An 18,390-nucleotide genomic window follows, 5' to 3' on the forward strand; every position below is an offset into this window, starting at 1 on the left:
AAACAGGCCATTTGGTTCAGAGGTATCACTGCTCCTGCCAATTTTCGGTAGGGTATTAACATCACAAAAGATGAAGCAAGCCTCACTCACCATACAGCTGTTCTAGACAGATCAAGAGGGTGTTAAATAGATCCAGAGGTACTTGCTATGACTCAGCTCTCCAACTCTGCCACAGCTGATCCTGCAGTCCCTCGATGTCCCCACTTGCTCAGGCAGGCCAGTACTAGCCACCCACCGCCAATCCCCTAACACCCCCTTTTCCATACCAAGCATCATCCACACTCCAAAGTTACCTCCACAACCAGCAGGTCATCATTTGAAATGGGCTCAAGTTTTTTGTCTGGTGGTGTCTTTTCAAGAAAAGTGCTTAATTCAACCAAGATTCTGCCTCTGTAGGCAACTCCTTCCCCCTGAAAGGCAACAACGCGAAATTATTCCTGCAGGCCTGAACAACAGCAAAAAGAACTGTCTCTCTAGTCAGGCTAATGCAGCTACAGTTTAGTGTTTCCTTCCTGTGGCCCTAACCTCCAAATTCAATCGGTCAACAACTCTCTCAGTTGGGTTCAGGTCTTTGGTAGCTGAAAGAAAAGTCAGTGACTTCAGGAAGGGATCCAAAGAGAGCTGGGGAGCCAGGGCTGAAAGGTATCTTAGCTATGACTAGGTCAGAGGCTTTCAAGCCATGCTCTGGATCCTGAAGAGGTTCCCGGAGGCTGGGGGTGGGAGTGGAAGGTATTCAAAGTCTCCCTCACCCTACTTCAGTAGAGCAACTCTACGTAATCTGTGTCAACTTGGCTCCTTCCCTATTCTTCTCAGGAAGGGAAGGCTGCCATGTTGGCAACCAGGGCAAGTCTCGGAGCAGCCAGGAAATAAAAGAGGAAGATGTTTTGGGTGTAGCTAAGCATAAGGATGAAGAGCGGATACTCCTCTCTCCATATCTGGCAGTGCTGGCAACAGAATTTTCTGGAGAGGAAGGGAAGGCTTCCACTTCCAGAGCCAGTCCATTACCCCTGCTCCCTCAGGGGTTTATCTCTACCTCAGTCCCTTTCTTGGGTCTTCAGAACTGACTCAAAGACATTACTTTGGCTTCTAATATGCTGGAAAGAGCATTTCCCATCTCTGGGCCTCCATATCCTCATCTATAAAATGAAGATGTTGGATTGGATCAGGGATAGCAGTTTCTTCAGGCATGTCACCTCCAATCATTTGGTAAATTCCTAGAACACAGTTTGCTTGTTAGGAAAGAGCCAGCATTGATCACTGACATCTGCCCTAAGTGCAGGACAGGGGGAATGGCCATGCTGTGCATTTGTAATTGCCAAATTAGATGGTCTCCAGGATCCTTTCCTAGCCTTGTATTCAAAGACTTGAGGAGTGTGGGACTTCTGTCCTTCAACACTTGATCAGTCACATGTCGGGTCTATCTGTGTGTGTGTGTGTGTGTGTGTGTGTGTGTGTAGAGATTCCCTAGATATGAGACTTAATTATAACCATTATAAGAAGGAATCACATTAATAAGTGTTCCATTAATAATAAATCTTAATTGAGACACTAACCTTGCCAGTATTTAGCTCATCATAGGGGTCTGGGAATCCTGTGTACTCTCTGGGGCTTCCGTAAAGGTTCAGGTAACAAGGTCCAAATGTTGGCACAAAGCCCACCTCTGTTTCTCCTGTATTTGCTGAGAGATAACATCATTATTAGATTTTAGGCTTTTACCAATTAATCTATTGAAATAAATATTAGTTATTAGTTAGCTGAGTGAGACTATTTTCCTCTAATTTGTGAGTTAGTTGTATTAATGCAAATTATAAGCACTTGTGAGACTTGCAGTATTTCCCTTTTCTTATTGCTATAAAACATTAAACAAAAAATTCAGGTGATAGTTCAGGTAAACTTATGTTGTTATTACAGAGAGATAATGCTATGCAAATGAAAGAATAATAAGGCTTTCGAGTTGATCTTCACATTTTTTGCAAGTTTATAATTGGCCTTGTATTAAATGTGTCATTGGTAATTGGGATAGTTTGGGGTAATTGGTAATTTGGGGAAGTCATTTAAATGATATATACCAGATGAACTGCATTTGTTCCCCCCAAATTCCACTTAGACTAAAATAGTTAGTACAAATATGGCAGATGCTATTAAAAATATGAGACATTAAAATTTTTTATATATAACAATGAACTGCCTGCCTTTGGTTAGGACCATATGATATTTATAAGCAACATAAAGTCCCCATTCAAACATTCTATCTCTGATGAGAATCCAATATGCTCCATATTTCTGCTACTTGTCTTAGCAAGACTGCTCCCCAGTGCAGTGAGGGGAACTGAGGGCAATGTAAGAAATAATGGAGTCAAAGGGAGACTGTGGGTGAAGATGGGGAAATGTCTCCAACCATCTGAATGGCTCCCATATGGAAGAAGGATGGATTTGTTTCCAAAAACACAGTAAGGGCCACTGATGGGTGCTACGAGGAGGTATTCTTTATTTCACTCGATATAAGGAAGATCTTTGTAGGAATTAGAGATGTCAAACAATGGGACAGATCACACTGGTGACAGAGGAAATGTTGAGGCTAGGGTTTTCAGGATTATCATCAAGACAAGTCCTTTATGAATGAGAAGTTAACCACATCACTCCTATGGCCCTTTCCAACTCTATGATTATATGTAAGGGAGAAAGATAAATGTGGATTAGCAGTTGAGCAGAATGCCCATTAGTGAACAGCTGACCAGACTGTATACAAATGTGCTCTTGCAATTTTTAAAAATTATTATTTGAGGTTCTTACACCATGTATAAATGCGCTTGGGCACTTTTGAGAAGAGGTAGGAACCATGCACACTGGCAGAGATTAATTAAAGTGCAATCTCGGTGAAGAATGCACGAGAAAAGAAACATTTAAATTAAGATTTAGGAAAGTAACAACTGACAGCCTAAGGGTGAGACTTGGTAATGCCCTGGGGTGCCATACTTCACACCTGTTTGGAAACTTCTTGTGAAACCCAAATGGGGACCAAGAATTTTTCCAACAGAGATTTCTCTGGATTGTGCTATCCTGTTACCAAATGATCAGGGTAAAAGGAATATTATATCTGGACATATGGCTTGGTTTGGCTTTATCTAATCTGCCATATGGAACATGGACACAGTTGACTACTTGATTATTAATAAGCAGGGTTTTGATTGCTTTCCTTGTGCTAGGATATCCATTGTGAGGAACTACAGCAGAGGACTAAAGCAGAGATCCAAAGGGAGAAAAGGAAGTCACTTTCAGGAGTTGAATCACAGAATGTTCAAGTAAGGATGGCCATTAAAACTCTTGCACCATAGTCATGCCACATTATGGATGGCCAAATTGAAGCCCATAGAAGTGACATGACTAGTCAAAGGTCCCTGAAGATGACAGATTGAGACCCAGATCTCGAGTTTCATAGTTCTACTACACCACCCATCCCTCTGGCCTAGCCCTACCTCACCCCCAGCCAGTTCCCCTGGGTGACTTATTATGTTGTTTGTCATGAGTATTTGTTTTTCATTAAAGATTTCCAGGGATGCAGACAATCATTGTCAATAATGATCTATTGCAAGTTACCATGATATCAACAGCTTAATTCTTTTTGTCCAAGCAAATCTCTTTTCAGGTATTTTATACCTTTTGACTTGCTGGCTATGCATTAACATGGAGAACCTTCCTTCTCTGGGTTTATGCCTCAGCATGGTCTCCAGGGAAAGCGTATTCTCTCACAAGGTAAGTCTCTTCCTGCCTCCAAACTTTCCTCACCAAACTTTTCCTGCACAACTGTCACATCAAACTTCCAAAGACCTTCCTCAAAAGCCTATACTACATAAAACAAAAATTCTTTAGCCTGGCCATCAACCTTTTCCTCTGACCTGCTTTTCTTTCTTTCTTTCTTTCTTTCTTTCTTTCTTTCTTTCTTTCTTTCTTCTTTCTTTTGTTCTTTCATTCTTTCTTTTTAAAAAATTTTTTAAATGTTTATTTATTTTTGAGAGAGAGAGAATGCAAGCTGGAGAGGGGCAGAGAGAAGGGGAGACACAGAATCTGAAGCAGGCTCCAGGCTCTAAGCTGTCAGCACAGAGCCTGATGCAGGGCTCAAACTCAGGAACCGTGAAATCATGACCCAAGCCAAAGTCGGAGGCTTAACCGACTGAGCCACCCAGGCAGCCCTCTGATCTGCTTTTCAAACATTATTTTTCAGACTTCATTCACCTCTGTGAGGCTCCTTTGTATTCTGGATTTGTATAACGTATCACTTTATATTTTAATTTTTGAACCTTAAATAGCCGCCTATTTCTGTGACTACATTATAAATTCATTTGGTGAGTGGGGAAGGATTCAAATATATTTTATTTTGATTGCTTAAACACTGAGAACTGGTTCTACTATGGGGAACTACCACATAAATATTCTTGGATTGATTGGAAAAATGAATGAAGGAATGAAGAGTTACCAAATCTGCCAAGTTTGTTATAAACTTAAAGGACTACTTCAGGGGCGCCTGGGTAGCTCAGTCGGTTGAACGTCTGACTTCGGCTCAGGTCATGATCTCGCGGTCTGTGAGTTTGAGCCCCGCGTCGGGCTCTGTGCTGACAGTTCGGAGCCTGGAGCCTGCTTTGGATTCTGTGTCTCCCTCTCTCTCTGTCCCTCCCCTGCTCATGCTCTCTCTCTCTCTGTCAAAAATAAGCATTAAAAAAAAAAAATTAAACTTAAAGGACTACTTCATATTCATATTAAGTCCGAGTATAAGATATTAAGATTGATTCTTAAAAACAAATATGAATGGGGCATTGTGCCAGTAACACAAAGGCAGACAATAATAATGCTTTGTATTCGCACAGAACTTCTGTTTGCAAAGGTTTCTCAGTGCAGTATCTCTTTTCCCTTCTCACCACAAGCCTGGGTAATTAGCACGGCAGGGATTATCGTGTTGACTTGAAAAATGACAAATTTCTGTAAGCCTCAAGTCCTCATCTATTTGGGGAACAATAACATTAGGGGAGTTGTGATGGTCAAATGTGAGACCATTGAGCAAACTTGCAAAGAATGGCCAGTGCTGTGCAGACGAAAGAACATGTTATGATCCCCCCTGTTTGAAAGATGAAGCGCTTCAATGTACAATCGTTCAGTGTCTTCCAACCTAGAGATCCACGTTCAAAGTGAGGGACAGTTACTCCATACATTTTGAACAACTGATCTCACGCCCCATATCTCTACCTACTGAACAAAAACAACAATAACAGACACAGTTATCTCTCACAGTTATTTACAATGGCACCCAATAGGATGATATGCATCTAGGTGAAAACGAGATGCTAGCAAAGCCTGATTAGCACATCTGTTTTAATTTTAGCCATGCAGGACAACCATATAGCACAAATACAAAAATTAAAATTATAGCAAAACTACTTTGGAGACAGCAAAATGTTAAAAAAAAAAAGGTTCTAAAGATAGTCAATTGATACATTCTTAATAAGACAATAGTAAATAGGAAAATCTAGAAGATAGCAAAATTACAAAGCATAAACCTGTATACGATGCAGCCCCAGATCCCGAAGATGATAAATCTATATAGTAAAAATACGACTGGTTAAACCACAAGAGAAACATGGGCATTATAAAAGAGACATTGAAAAAGTTAATCAAATCCAATGCTAGGTAAGTGGTTTAGCAACACCAGAAAAACACCAACTTCAGACCCAAGTGACATGACCCTTTTGTAATTTATACCAATCTCACCGGTTATATGCAAAATGGCTCAAACATTTGTGATAATTGGCAGAAGCGCCACACATTAAATAACTCAAATCCCTCTGGTCCCAAGGCAGCGAAGCATCTGAGAAGAGCTAGCTTCTCACCACCAAAGGAGGGCCTGGTGAAGTTACCAACATTTCATATTTTTAATAAAACGTGTACTTGTCTTATATCTGACTTAACTGGGACCAAGGCCAGAAAACCCAAGTTAATTTAGTCTGAGGCTGTGCAGGTCAGAGTGTGCCGTTCATGGTACATTATTTGTTTCTTTTGTGTGTGTGTTGGGGGTGGGAGGCAGGGGATGCTTGCTGCCTCTTGTTATTTTGAGACCCATAACAGACAGTCTGCAGGGCTTTCAAGGAGAGAAGGCCTCAGAGACAAGGCTGAAAACTGCATGTAACAATTTCTGGTTTTAATTCTTCTGGATGTTACTGCTATATCACTAAGAAAAATGCTTATGCCAGTAAATTTTGAATAATTACCTCCAGGTAATTATTGAATGACTTCTTGCCAATGATAAATGGATGTAACTCATTTTGACCCTCCCCACCCACATAGTTTTGATATGATTTTTTAACTACTCTGTGGGTTACCATTATGATTTAATCTAGCCTTTATTTCGGGATTCCTCACTTGATAAGACAAGGCTACCGCCATGCCTACCCTTCCTCCACTCGCCTTCCTCCTTCTTCTTCCAGTCTCTATCTTCCATACTTTTACATTGCAATGGGCAATAACATTTACATTCTGCTCAGAGCTTTGGCTATAGGCGTCAAAGAAAAAATTAAAAAACAGTGCTAACAGTATAGCAGCCATATAAATACTGTTCTCTGCAGAGGAAAGAGTCATGATTACATTTCCTCTGTTACAGTTCCAGTTGTATGGTCCCCTCTGCCACTCAGCAGAGGGCACGCAGACGGGAGCTTTCTTAGTTTCTAGCATTTGCTTAAAATAACGGCCACATATGACTTTATATCTGAACTATATCTTCTTTGTTCAGTATTTTGTTTTTCTTGGAATTTCAAATTGCCTTTTTTTTTCTTCTAGAGAAAGGAAATCTCTGTTTTCTTCACGATATCTCTAATATCTTCCAGGTTCTTATCCATGCTATACATTGCTTGGATTAATATATGTTTTAACACCTATAAAGTTTCCTCTTAAACAAAATGAGGATGAGAGGAACCTTGAGTTTCTCAAGACCATATTCTGTCTTGAATTCTTTCACATAATTTACTCAACTCAATACGTTGAATACATTAGTAATTACAAGCATTTTTGTTATTTTTGTTTTGGTAACAAAAATCAGCTGCTGATATTATTGATATGTCAGCATTAAATTTTTCTCTCTTACAATCTTTGCTTTTCTCCTTCATTTCCTGTTACAATTTCTGGTGTATGCACAGAATCCCAATGCCAGGTATAGGCAAGTAATTCTCAGTATGGAGAACAACAGAAAGAAAAGTGTATTTGTTATCAATGCTTTTAGCACGAAAACAAAATACACATTATCTTAAGGAGTGGAGATTTTATGGCTCATTGCTACCTGACATCCTTGTTCCTGCTAAGGAAGTCAGTGGAGAAGGGAGTATTATTTTATATTTGGATGGACTGGAGTCAATACCATTCTAGCAGATAGGTTGCCAACACTCTGTATTGGCAGTCAAAAATTTATAAAATAGCTACTGGGAAGAGTTTTTGGATGGGCGCAAGAAAACCAAATTCTTCCAACTGTTAGTTGCCTTAATTATTAGTTACTAATTAATTGTTCTGCTGGTCATCACCAAAACATCACTGAAATAGTTCACTTGGCTCATCACTTTTGGCTTTTGAGAAACCAACTCCATTGCCAGGTGGCCATTCCAGTTCATTCTGCTTCAGAAGTTCTGCACCCTGTCTAGTTCCAGGTCTGCTGACGGACTTACCTTCCACTTCCCCACCAGAGGCAGCAATTTTGGAGAGGTATAGGTATGTTGTTCCAACGACATCATTTTTAGTAAGACGGTCCCTGTGTAAAAGAATAGGTTAAGGCTTCTACCTATGAAGACATAGCTTCACTTCAACAATAATAAGGTTGAGTTGGAAAAGACGCTATACCTCAGAAATCATCCTGTCCAGCGGGCCTCAAGCTTTACTGTACTTTAAGAATTACTTGGAAACCCCAGCTCTCATCTCTTATCCAAGCTTTTGATTCAATAAAAGCAGGGGTGGAGAACAAGTACCCACATTTACACAAATATATATCTCAACTGATTCTGATATGGATGGTCCTCCAACTACCTATTGAGAAACATTAACTGGGCAATTCATTTCAGCTATGGAAACTGAGGTTTTTACAGACAGGTCAAGGGGTTTGCCTTGTCAATACCATTGTCATAAAATGAATGAAACAATTATAGGTAAGTTATCTAATGGGTGTAATGTAATCACATTACATAGGATAAGTGTGTGTGTCTGATTTTATCATGTTCATACAGATTACTCTGATGGTTTAACAACTACAATGAATGGGTCTTTCACAGGGAGAACAATTCCCTTCCAATTCAGTTCAAATATTTATTGAGCACCTATTGTGTAACAGCTGAGGGCAGCTGAGGGCAGTTGCTTGCCTAGAACCTAAATCTTATTTGTATAGTAGGGACAAATATTCCCACTACAAGTAAATACATTATTATTAATGTTTCCATGGATATCACAGAAAGTATGCAAGTCTAACCCATGAAGTGGCCTCTGGATGGGCTCAACAGTAGGTGTAAAAAATGAGGTTTCTATGAATAACATCTCTGTGCTTAATTCAACCTATTCTTCCTTTTTTTTATTTTAATGTTTATTTATTTATTTTTAGACAGAGAGAGAGGGAGGGAGACAGACAGAGAGAGATTGGGAGGGGCAGAGAGAGGGAGAGAAAGAGAATCCCAAGCAGGGTCTGTACAGAGCCTGATGCAGGGCTCGAACTCACAAACCATGAGACCATGACCTGAGTGGAAACTAAGAGTCAAATGTTTAACCAACTGAGCCACCCAGGTGCCCCATTTCAGGCTCTCCTTTATTCAATCTAATAGTATACCCACTCTGAAATCTAAGACCCCATGGAAGAGAGGAAAGGTTCAGTATTTGGGGGAAAGACAATACTACAGTGTAATATTATTATACTGCATTATAGTAATGGTCTATGTTACATACAACCTTATACATTGTACAGTATAATAGTATTAGACTATAAAAAATGACTAATGAAACACAGTTTTCCTGAGAAGAAGTATTACTTAAGGATATTAAGTCACAAGCATGGTTCTTGAATCTTTTCTGTTCATCCAAAAGGATCTAGACTACATTTGAAGAACTCTTAGCTTCCCCCCAGTTGTGCAACTACCCTACAAAATATGTAACCTAAGATTTGGATCCAAGGATTCCTTAGTTAAACAGGGCCTGTCTCTGCATCCTAGTCTACACTATTGCTTTGGAGGGGGCAGATTAGTTCAGAAAGTAACCACATTTGCAGTGACCACAGACAGGATGGCTGCATCCCGTCTGGGATGGCTCAATCCACAACCACTCACTGCAAAGCCAGTCAGCCAGAGTAGTCACCTGAACTCTATAGGTCCACATTCACATTCCTGAGAGTTCCTGAGGCCCATGGAACACATTCAGAATGTTGCCTGAGGGTCTCAAGTGCTAAAATCAAGCTTACACTCACTGGAAGGGGTTTTCTGTCTTCACGACCCTTCCATGACCCTCAATAAACTGTGATGTGGTCACTGAACAAAATGAAATTTACTACCTCCTCCCAAAGTGCCCTTTTGCCATAGTACTGGGAGGGTGCCAATGAAAAAGCCAAATACATTCTGTCAAAGGAAAAACTATGGGGACAGCCAGACAGGGCAGGGGCCCAACTCAGTCTCTAACTTTCTGAGTGACTGTGAGCAAGTTACCTGACCTCTCTGAGCCTTAGTATCTTCATCTGTAAAATGAACTGATAATAGTCTCCAACTGAAAAGGTTACTCTAAAGACTAAATGGGATATTACAGTTAAGTCACATGGTACAGCACTTAGAGTGCCCAAAAAATGGTAGCTAACACCAGTATAAACGCTGATGATGAGGATGATGATGGTATTTGCCATTTTCAATCTCAAGGAGTTAAGGACTGCCAACTGAATGCCTCATCCAGCTAGAACATGCACAAAAATGGCCTTATTATGGTCAATCCCCGCTAGAAGGGTGATCTAGTTAAAATTCCACCAGAATTCTCAATGAATTTTCTTTGCATTCAATCAGACAGGTAGCTTTCTCCATTTTCCTTTCTAACAATAACAGAGAATAGCTGTTGAAATGTTTTGGTGATTCTTCTCAAGTAATGGTTCACTCCATTTCTGAAGTTTATTTTGGACAGCCTAAACAGTATTTAAATCCTTGATTTCTTATCTTGGGGTGTTTTCAGATTATTTTCCCCTTCTTTGTTTACGAGCCAATGGAACGAAGATACACAAAGCTTTTCTGTAGCAATACCATTAATAATTTTTTTTTAAAAGAAAACACCCAATTCCAGGAGCAGTTTATCACCTCCCTCTAGAAGAAAAAGAAACAGGCTGAAAAGTAAGAGTTAGACCATCAGAGTAATGTTCTGCAATATCCAAGTGTTCAATTCTTTAATTCTGAATTAGACACAAATTTGTTTTTTAACTCACCAGTCATATATTGTTAGCTTTATTTTTTCACACATCGAAGGAAACTGTTAAAAAGAAACAGAACAAAGTAGTTGTTTCTCAACTTATTCAGTAACTATTAAAGTAAATAGTCTTATTTTTCTGCAAGAAAAAAACATCAAACCTTGATCTGAAGATTAATGACTTGGTTCCACTCAGGGTTTGCATTTTTCTCAATTATATTTGTGCAAACCTGTAAAATCATCAAAACAAAACAGTAGATATTCAAGATTCTAATTTCTGCAAGTTCACATGTATGCATACTACATTATGACTCTAGCAGTCTATTTAGCCAGTTACATACTTAGTAACCTGGTTAAAGTCTATTTCTCTTCTAACTATTAGGTAAAATATAACATGGGTTTAATATTAATCTTTGCTTCATCTATGCACTAAAAGTTACTTTTCAATCGTCAGATTTTTAACATTGGATTAGGGTCATGTTGCAAGAGTTAATGTTTATTGAGCACTTACTGCATACTACCTAGTGGGCATCTCTTCATTAACATATGCACACAGATCTTTTGATCCTGCCCACAAGCCCCTCTCCCTGCTCCCCAAACCAGCTCCTGTTAGAACCAGTCACCACATCTCTCTTCCCCGGACATGCCTCACTCCTGATACCACAGCTTTGTCCAGATGCTGATCTCCCCGGGGTGCCTGCCGTTGGCTCCTGTCTGATGCACACACCCTCTCCTGCCTCCTTACTTTCATGGCACTCCCTGTGTAGCAGTCTCAGTGAGCTCTGCAGGCATGCTTAAAGTCCAGACCCTACTCTGGCTCATAAAACCCTGCCTACCTTTCCCCACCCCAAATCTGACTTCAGCTCTTAGCTTCCCCCGGCTCACTGCACCCCAGCCACATGGGATGTCTTTCACTGCAAATGTGTCGCCTCCTTGGGAGCCTTTACACCTTCTCTTCTCTCTTCCTGGAAGCCCCTGCCCTCCAGATCTCACATCATCCAGGCCTCTGCTCAAATGTCACCTCCTCAAAGGTGTCCCACCTGCTAACCTAGCAAAGCCCACCTCCTCTCCCCAACCCCCAGCACCAATCACTCCTTGTCCTCTGCCCTCTTTTCTGCGTTGTACATGGTATTATCTGAAATGATTCAAATACTTATTTGCTTGTTTATTGCTGTTCCTTCTGCTACAAGGGAAGTTCCATGAGAGCTGAATTCTCTATCCCTAGCACACGGGACAGTTTCCATATTTAATAGGCTCACAATAATTACTTAACCTAATTAATTAACACTTTCAACAATCCTATGGGATTATTATTATCTTGATTTATAGCTCAGGAAATTGAGACTGAGAGCTAAAGGAATTTGCCTTAATTGCCTCTGGAGTGGGCTCAAGTCTAAACCGTAAATCTTGCTCCAGAACAGAGGGCTTTTCCACCGCCTCCCTTCCACCACGCACTGCCTCTCCTAGATAGCAACACCTGGTCCATATGCGTGTGGTTGACCAAATCTCGCTTTCATAAGTAAATGGTTCGACTGTACAGAAGACGCTAGGTCTTCATGCCTATAACTAGGTATGGTGGTCTCGGATGTGCCTATACCAAGAGTCTCCCGGCTCATCCCTGTGGGCTGGGATGGAGCTCTCCTGCCTGCTCTCCAGTTCCGGTGGCTGGCTGGGCCTGGGAAGTGAGAAGCATGTGGGGAGCAGGCAGCTGGGCTTCGGGGGGCTATCCCCAACATTTACTGAGGATTGTTGTTGCCAGAGAGGAAGCTTGCCTTAGATAAAGACAAGATTTGGGTCTGAGAAGTAATCCAAATAATTCAGTGATAGTTTTCACATTCTATTCTTTCAAAAGACTGAATTTTCTAATTTGAGTCCTGCAAACTTTCCACTCCAAAATAAACCTGTGGAGAAGTCTGGCATGTTCCGACTCAAATAATCTGTGTTCCTGCAGACTTCCCAGATCATCAGGAGTCAGCTACTTTCACAAAGAATAAACAGGAATTCACTCCAAGGAAAGCACAGTGGTTTAAATATTTTTTCCTAGAGGCGTCTGCATTTAGATCACATACAAACCTTTTTCCCAGCAAAGGAAACTTCTACAAAAGGATCCACTAGGTTTTTTTTATCTGCATTGCCTCCGAATATTTCCTTTACCGTCTGTGAGAAGGCATCATCCACTAGAAAGCAACATGTCGCACAGCAGAGATTAAATTTGATTTTCTTAAAGGAACAGAAATCACTCAGCAAAATTAAAAATTTTCTCCTAAACATGAAGACAAGTTGCAACAAGAATTGTTCTCAAAGGTGGCAAGCAGGAGTAGCACTGTATTGCAGAAATTTTGTCTTAGCTAAGAGAAAAAAATGTGTTCTCCCCACAAAGTTTAAAAAAAAGAAAGAGCACCTTGAAAAATAAACCAATAAATTATTATATTGAAAATCAGTCATCCATGAAGAAAAAGTAGAATAAAGACAGTCCATCCATATAAGGTCAGCGGCAGTTCAAAAACTCATCCTGGTTTCAACTTGGAAATACGTTTTAGGTCAAAATTGTATAAGCCTAGTCGAGGCTTATTTCTTTTTCAGAGAAATCCAAGGAACTTTGGCATGATCACACATAACATAATCATAAATAACACATTTAAGCAACTATAAACACCATGTCTCTGTTTTAACAAACTAAGAAATGAATGGAGATCAATTAAATAGTCCATGTAGGCAGTATAATGTGAGGTTTAATTTATTTACTTCATTTAAGATATCTCTGAGCAGAGATGAGCATTATAGGATGTTAAAAAAGAGACGGGGTAGGTTCCCAGGGAAAGTAGCAAATCCTGAAGAGATCCATGGCTTGTACACAGAGTGCTATCTCCTGGGGACTTGGGAAGGGTTCCCATGTCCCAGGGCCCAGCGGGAAGCAGATAGGCTGGACAAGGCAGAAGGTTGCTGGGTCCTTGGCAATGACAAAGGAGTGGCTGGGCCAGTGTCTATGAGTAAAATCACCATAAGTGATTCTCTTAAATGCATCCAATCTCTTGTTACACGTACCTCGCCATGCAATATTGCCAGATTTCTAGTTACTGGCACTTAACCATGTTTTGCTCAGCTATTTTTAATAATCCAATAACAAACACATTATTTGTTTCAAAAATGTCATATTTTCCCCTGTGATGAAAGGAGTCGGAAGTGCTGACTGCTGGCCACTCTTTTGTATCCTCTAGAATAAGGAGAAGATGGAGAACACAGATGGAACAGAATGGGCCAAACGCTCAGTTAGGAGCAAGGACCAATGACCAACTGGCTTCCCCATCAGCCTGCTCAGGAAGCTTTCAGTGGGGCCAGAATGAATGGAAAGAAGTCCACGAAGACCTTCGCAAAGAAAAACCAAGGATAGATAGCAACCAATCACTATTCAGAGCATGATGTTAGCACATGTGATCGTGCAGATAACTGGTCGTCCTGGGGAAGGACTGAATCCATACGTACTCTGGGGGATGTCCTCTGCTCGGTAGATTTTCAGCAAGAAGGTCACCCACCGGAGGGCGATGCCAGCAGGGAGTAGCAAATTACTCTCCACGTCATCACTGTCATTATCACGATCTCGTTTCTCAGCCTATTGGGGAAACATGATTATAAATGATACCCATAGAAAAGCAGCACTTGGAAGGAGCCAAACTGATGCTTGTAAAATGAAACCAATTGGAACTGTTTCCATTAGGATTTCCTGTGCTTCAGGCTTAAGAGTTCAGCCACCAATTCCATGTCAAAATTAGTCTGCATAATCAAAGCTCGTATGTCTCTTCCATAAGAAAATAACGTCACCTTTTGTAATTTTATGAGCACTAAATAGGAGAAAAAAGAGAGACAGTTCCTGAAGTTTTGTCAATTTCTCTTGGGTACTACCTGTCTCCCAGTTTGCTGTCTAGTTTCCTAGAATGACAACTGTCCCTTTAGGTAGCAATGCCTGGTTTTGCAAGTGAGCCATACTTTATAGGTCAAATGATGCAAGGGACTCTTGAAAACACACATATCTTTACTAAATGAAAAATCCACTCCTGGACACCAGGAAGGAGTCCAAGTGAGCTGGAATAATAGTTCTACCATGGAGAAAAGAACAACTTCCAAAAAATAGGAGGAACTGGAAGGTTGGGGTTATTGATTGGAAGTTGTGTTGCATTTCACAACTACTGACACCTACTTGCTTAGCTCTTGGCCCTCCCTTTTTAGTGAAAACATATAAAAGGTATAGAATGTAAAGGCTCACAGGAGGCTCATCTCCAGTTCCCAGGATGAACATGCTGACTTTCATGTAACCTTTAGCTCCTGAGCTGGTATCTTCGGGGTCATTGAGAAGAAGCCATTTTCTCATGATAGCATGACCTAAAATAAAGAAGGATTAAAAGGACAGGGACCCACTACAGATAAGTTGACAGGTCTGTGATTTCATCTGCTATAAGACAAACAATAATTTTCTCTGAAATATCATAATGACACCAAATTTGCCAGATGAGTCTCTAGATTGATGTCCTCTGCTTTGCACTGACTAGCCCCCAACCCCAATCCTGCCCTGGGGTGACTCAAGACTCTCTCTAAGCTCTATTAACTGTTTTTATAATTTGATTTTGATAAGATCAAAATACTCTCACAAAACAGAGAAATTGCCTACTTGTGAATGTTAGGATAATTACTATCAGATTAAAAAAGATGTCCATATTAAGCTGCTATTACTCATTCCTAAGTATACTTCCCCCTCCTCAATCAAGAAAACATTTTTATTATTCCCTTTTTGATCCCTCAGATTTTCTTGATTCCCAGAATGTTCAAGTTCATGGGGAGAAAAAATATTACTTACCAGGTTCATCATAAATGAATCCAACATCAATCTGGGAAAAAATAATTTAAAATAGTTCAAATAGATTTTAAAATCAGTTTAGTCATTTCAAAGAAACCATAATTGTTATATTAAAAATGTTTTTAATGTTTTTTTTATTTTATATTTTAAAAAAAAAAATTTTTTTTCAACATTTATTTATTTTGGGGACAGAGAGAGACAGAGCTTGAACGGGGGAGGGGCAGAGAGAGAGGGAGGCACAGAATCGGAAACAGGCTCCAGGCTCTGAGCCATCAGCCCAGAGCCTGATGCGGGGCTCAAACTCACGGACCGCGAGATCGTGACCTGGCTGAAGTCGGACGCTTAACCGACTGCGCCACCCAGGCGCCCCTTTTTTTTTTTATTTTTGAGAGAGAGACAGAGTGTAAGCAGGGGAGGGGCAGAGAAAGAGGGAGACACAGGATCTGAAGTAGGCTCCAGGCTCTGAGCTGTCAGCGCAGAGCCCAATGCAGGGCTCGAACTCATGAACCATGAGATCATGACCTGAGCCAAAGTCCCACACTTAACCGACTGAGCCACCCAGGTGCGCCATTATTATATATTAAATATAAGACTCTTGCCAAGACTTCGGTTTCTTTGAGAACATTTCCTTCTTACCCTCTCCATACCTCCAGTGCCTTGCCTGACCCTCAATCAATCATTTCGAATGAATGAACTAACTAGTCTTAGAACTGGAAGGGACCACGGAAGTAGGATAACCAGTATGTCCTGGTTTGCTTGGGACTTTTCCCCAAGCACAGAAAGTCTCACATTCTGTGAAATCCCTCAGTCCTGGGCAAACCTGGACTTTGGTTACCCTATGAGAAGTCACCTGGCCCAATTTCCTATCCAATATTCCTCTTCCTCTCCTCTGGCTAATGCTAATGCTAATGCTAATGCTAATGCTAATGCTAATATTAATATAACCATCAGTTGGGCACTTCAATGTGCCAAACAGTGTACTAGTCTTCACATTGACTCCTTTTTACAGAGGAAACTAAGGATCAGTTGGCATGTGGCTAGTTGGTGGCAGACAGGTATGAACACATTCAGGCCTGACCCAAATCATTCTCTAGGACTTCTAATGACTGGGAGCCCTGAGAGGCTTTGAGAGGTAGTCCATTCCACGCAGAATTGCTGAGAAGCACCCACCAAGTATTTATCTTTAATTCCAAGATGGGTTACTTGGAAAAGCACCCCGATTCTCTTTCCTGGTTTGCTTGCCTTTCATATTCAAGATTTACAATAATTGGCTTTGTAGATGGAGCTCTGGGGCTGCCGGCGAGTGGAGCTGGGTGATGGGCTTCTTGCCATCAACAAGCACCCCTTCCCTCTGCAGCACTGCACTGGCTTCCATCTGCAGCTGGAGTGCTGGCAAGGGCCCTGATGTGGCAGCTTTCAGGTATTTGCTTTAAGGTATCGCACGTGTTGTACTTGGAAGTTGACTAGACCCAGGCCAGAGGACGCTCAGCTGGTTTCTGGCCCCTGGGGCATTTGTGTCCTGCTGGCATACCAGCCCTCAGCAAAGACCGTGACATGAATCCCTCACACGTAACTTTTAAGATCACCCAGGTAGACAGCCGGATATGTGGCCAGGAACCTGATGCCTCATTATGAGAGTGCCCATCTAAGTTGAATGAAACAGACTGTTGGCACTCACCTTAAATTCCCCCATCAGACAGTCTGCCCGCAAAGAATGGGAATTATAAACCTGAAAGAAAGAAGAGCCATGAGAAGCTTATCGGCTTTATCCGGCAGTTAGAGAGCACCACCTTCCTACTCCGGAGCCCCCTTACCCGAATGCTGATGATCTCATCCATCAGTTCAGAAGGAGTTATGTGGACATTGTAGAAAAATAACTGTCAAAACAAAAGAGAAAAATGTTTGAACGTTTACAGGGGTGGACTCAGGTTTGGTGTGATCTAATGCTATAATTTGAGGGCCCTCCTAAGAAATTATAAAAACATAACCCCCAAATAGGTGTGACCATGAGAACACATTGCAGGGCCTTCAGAAAGACCCATAAGCTTAAGCTTCTTGAGCTTCATGGCAAACTCACCTTTGCACGTCAGAAAAAGGAAAAAGGGTTAAGTAACAACGGTAGTGTTTATGTAATGAAACAGAATTGTTCCTTTGGGGCCAGAAACATATTAGCTCACATAAAGATCTAAGGTGATTGCATGTTGCAATCCCACTAAAATGGGTGCTTAGGGCTTGCATGACCTGGAAAGTTGAGTTGAATTCCCTACAATTGTCCTGAATTTCTATAATGTCTACAATTGTCCTGAAAAAAGTTCTTTTTTAGCTTTTTTAAAAGACATCTAGGATCCACTCAAGGATTATATGTTACATTTGGTTGTTGTGTCTTTTTAGTTTCCTTTTATATAGAACTGTACTCCTGCCTATTTTTGTGGTTTATTTTTTCTATCAAGATCAGTTGTCTTATAAAATATCCCACACTCTGGATTTGCATGAATATTTCCTCGCTGTTAGATTCAAATTGGTCATTTGACAAGAAACAACACAGGTGATGTTGATACTTCCATTATATCACATCAGGACACACACTTCAGTTCGTCCCATTATCAGTGATACCAAGTTTAATCACTTGGTTAAGAAGATGTAGGTAAACTAGGGATTTTTTCTTAGTAAAATTCTTTTATTGATTCCTGAATTGGTCTGCTTGGAGCCTCAGGTATTTGATCTTTTCCCTTTTGCCCAGAGTTCTCATCTCAAAAAAATTCACTATAATGGGAAATTCTAAGATGGAGATTCTTGCTAGGCTCCTGAGAATGTGGCTGAGTAAATATTTATCCTGCCTATGAATGCATTACACCTTAGGTGTCCAGTCACCCGCGGCCTGCCCTCCCTGCAGTCTGGTCTTCTTCACAGTGAACCTCTTTCCCAAAGTCCACTTTCCGGAAGTGCTCAATGCACACCCATGTCTCATGTCTGCTTTGACACTACTCAGCTGCGTGCTGGTGTCTACAGTTCATCCAAGGAAGAGAAGTGACAAGCAAGAAGATAGGTCTTTTGTGAATGAAGGTAGGGCCAGCTTGAACATAGGGGAAGAAACTAGAACA

At 40.9% G+C, this 18,390-nt stretch overlaps 1 protein-coding gene across 4 annotated transcripts in view; it reads right to left on the bottom strand.

The window, feature by feature from the left end:
* The window catches only part of MYOF (myoferlin), a 158,222-nt gene that overhangs the window by 81,087 nt on the left and 58,745 nt on the right, over window positions 1-18,390 (bottom strand). For all 4 annotated transcript variants that reach the window (XR_006299806.1, XM_043597000.1, XM_043596999.1 and 1 more), the window contains exons 8-19: window positions 17,104-17,166; window positions 16,968-17,018; window positions 15,290-15,320; window positions 14,702-14,817; window positions 13,924-14,050; window positions 12,514-12,617; window positions 10,602-10,670; window positions 10,460-10,503; window positions 7,698-7,780; window positions 5,550-5,588; window positions 1,554-1,678; window positions 294-410 (exon numbers count right to left, since the gene is read on the bottom strand). Coding sequence is in view for 3 of the 4 variants with exons in the window: in XM_043597000.1 (XP_043452935.1) it covers window positions 294-410; window positions 1,554-1,678; window positions 5,550-5,588; window positions 7,698-7,780; window positions 10,460-10,503; window positions 10,602-10,670; window positions 12,514-12,617; window positions 13,924-14,050; window positions 14,702-14,817; window positions 15,290-15,320; window positions 16,968-17,018; window positions 17,104-17,166 (969 nt within the window). In the remaining variant the exon portion in view is untranslated. The remainder of the gene's footprint in view (window positions 1-293; window positions 411-1,553; window positions 1,679-5,549; window positions 5,589-7,697; window positions 7,781-10,459; window positions 10,504-10,601; window positions 10,671-12,513; window positions 12,618-13,923; window positions 14,051-14,701; window positions 14,818-15,289; window positions 15,321-16,967; window positions 17,019-17,103; window positions 17,167-18,390) is intronic.

This window comes from Prionailurus bengalensis, chromosome D2 (assembly GCF_016509475.1).
Source record: "Prionailurus bengalensis isolate Pbe53 chromosome D2, Fcat_Pben_1.1_paternal_pri, whole genome shotgun sequence".
Classification (NCBI taxonomy): Eukaryota; Metazoa; Chordata; class Mammalia; order Carnivora; family Felidae; genus Prionailurus; species Prionailurus bengalensis.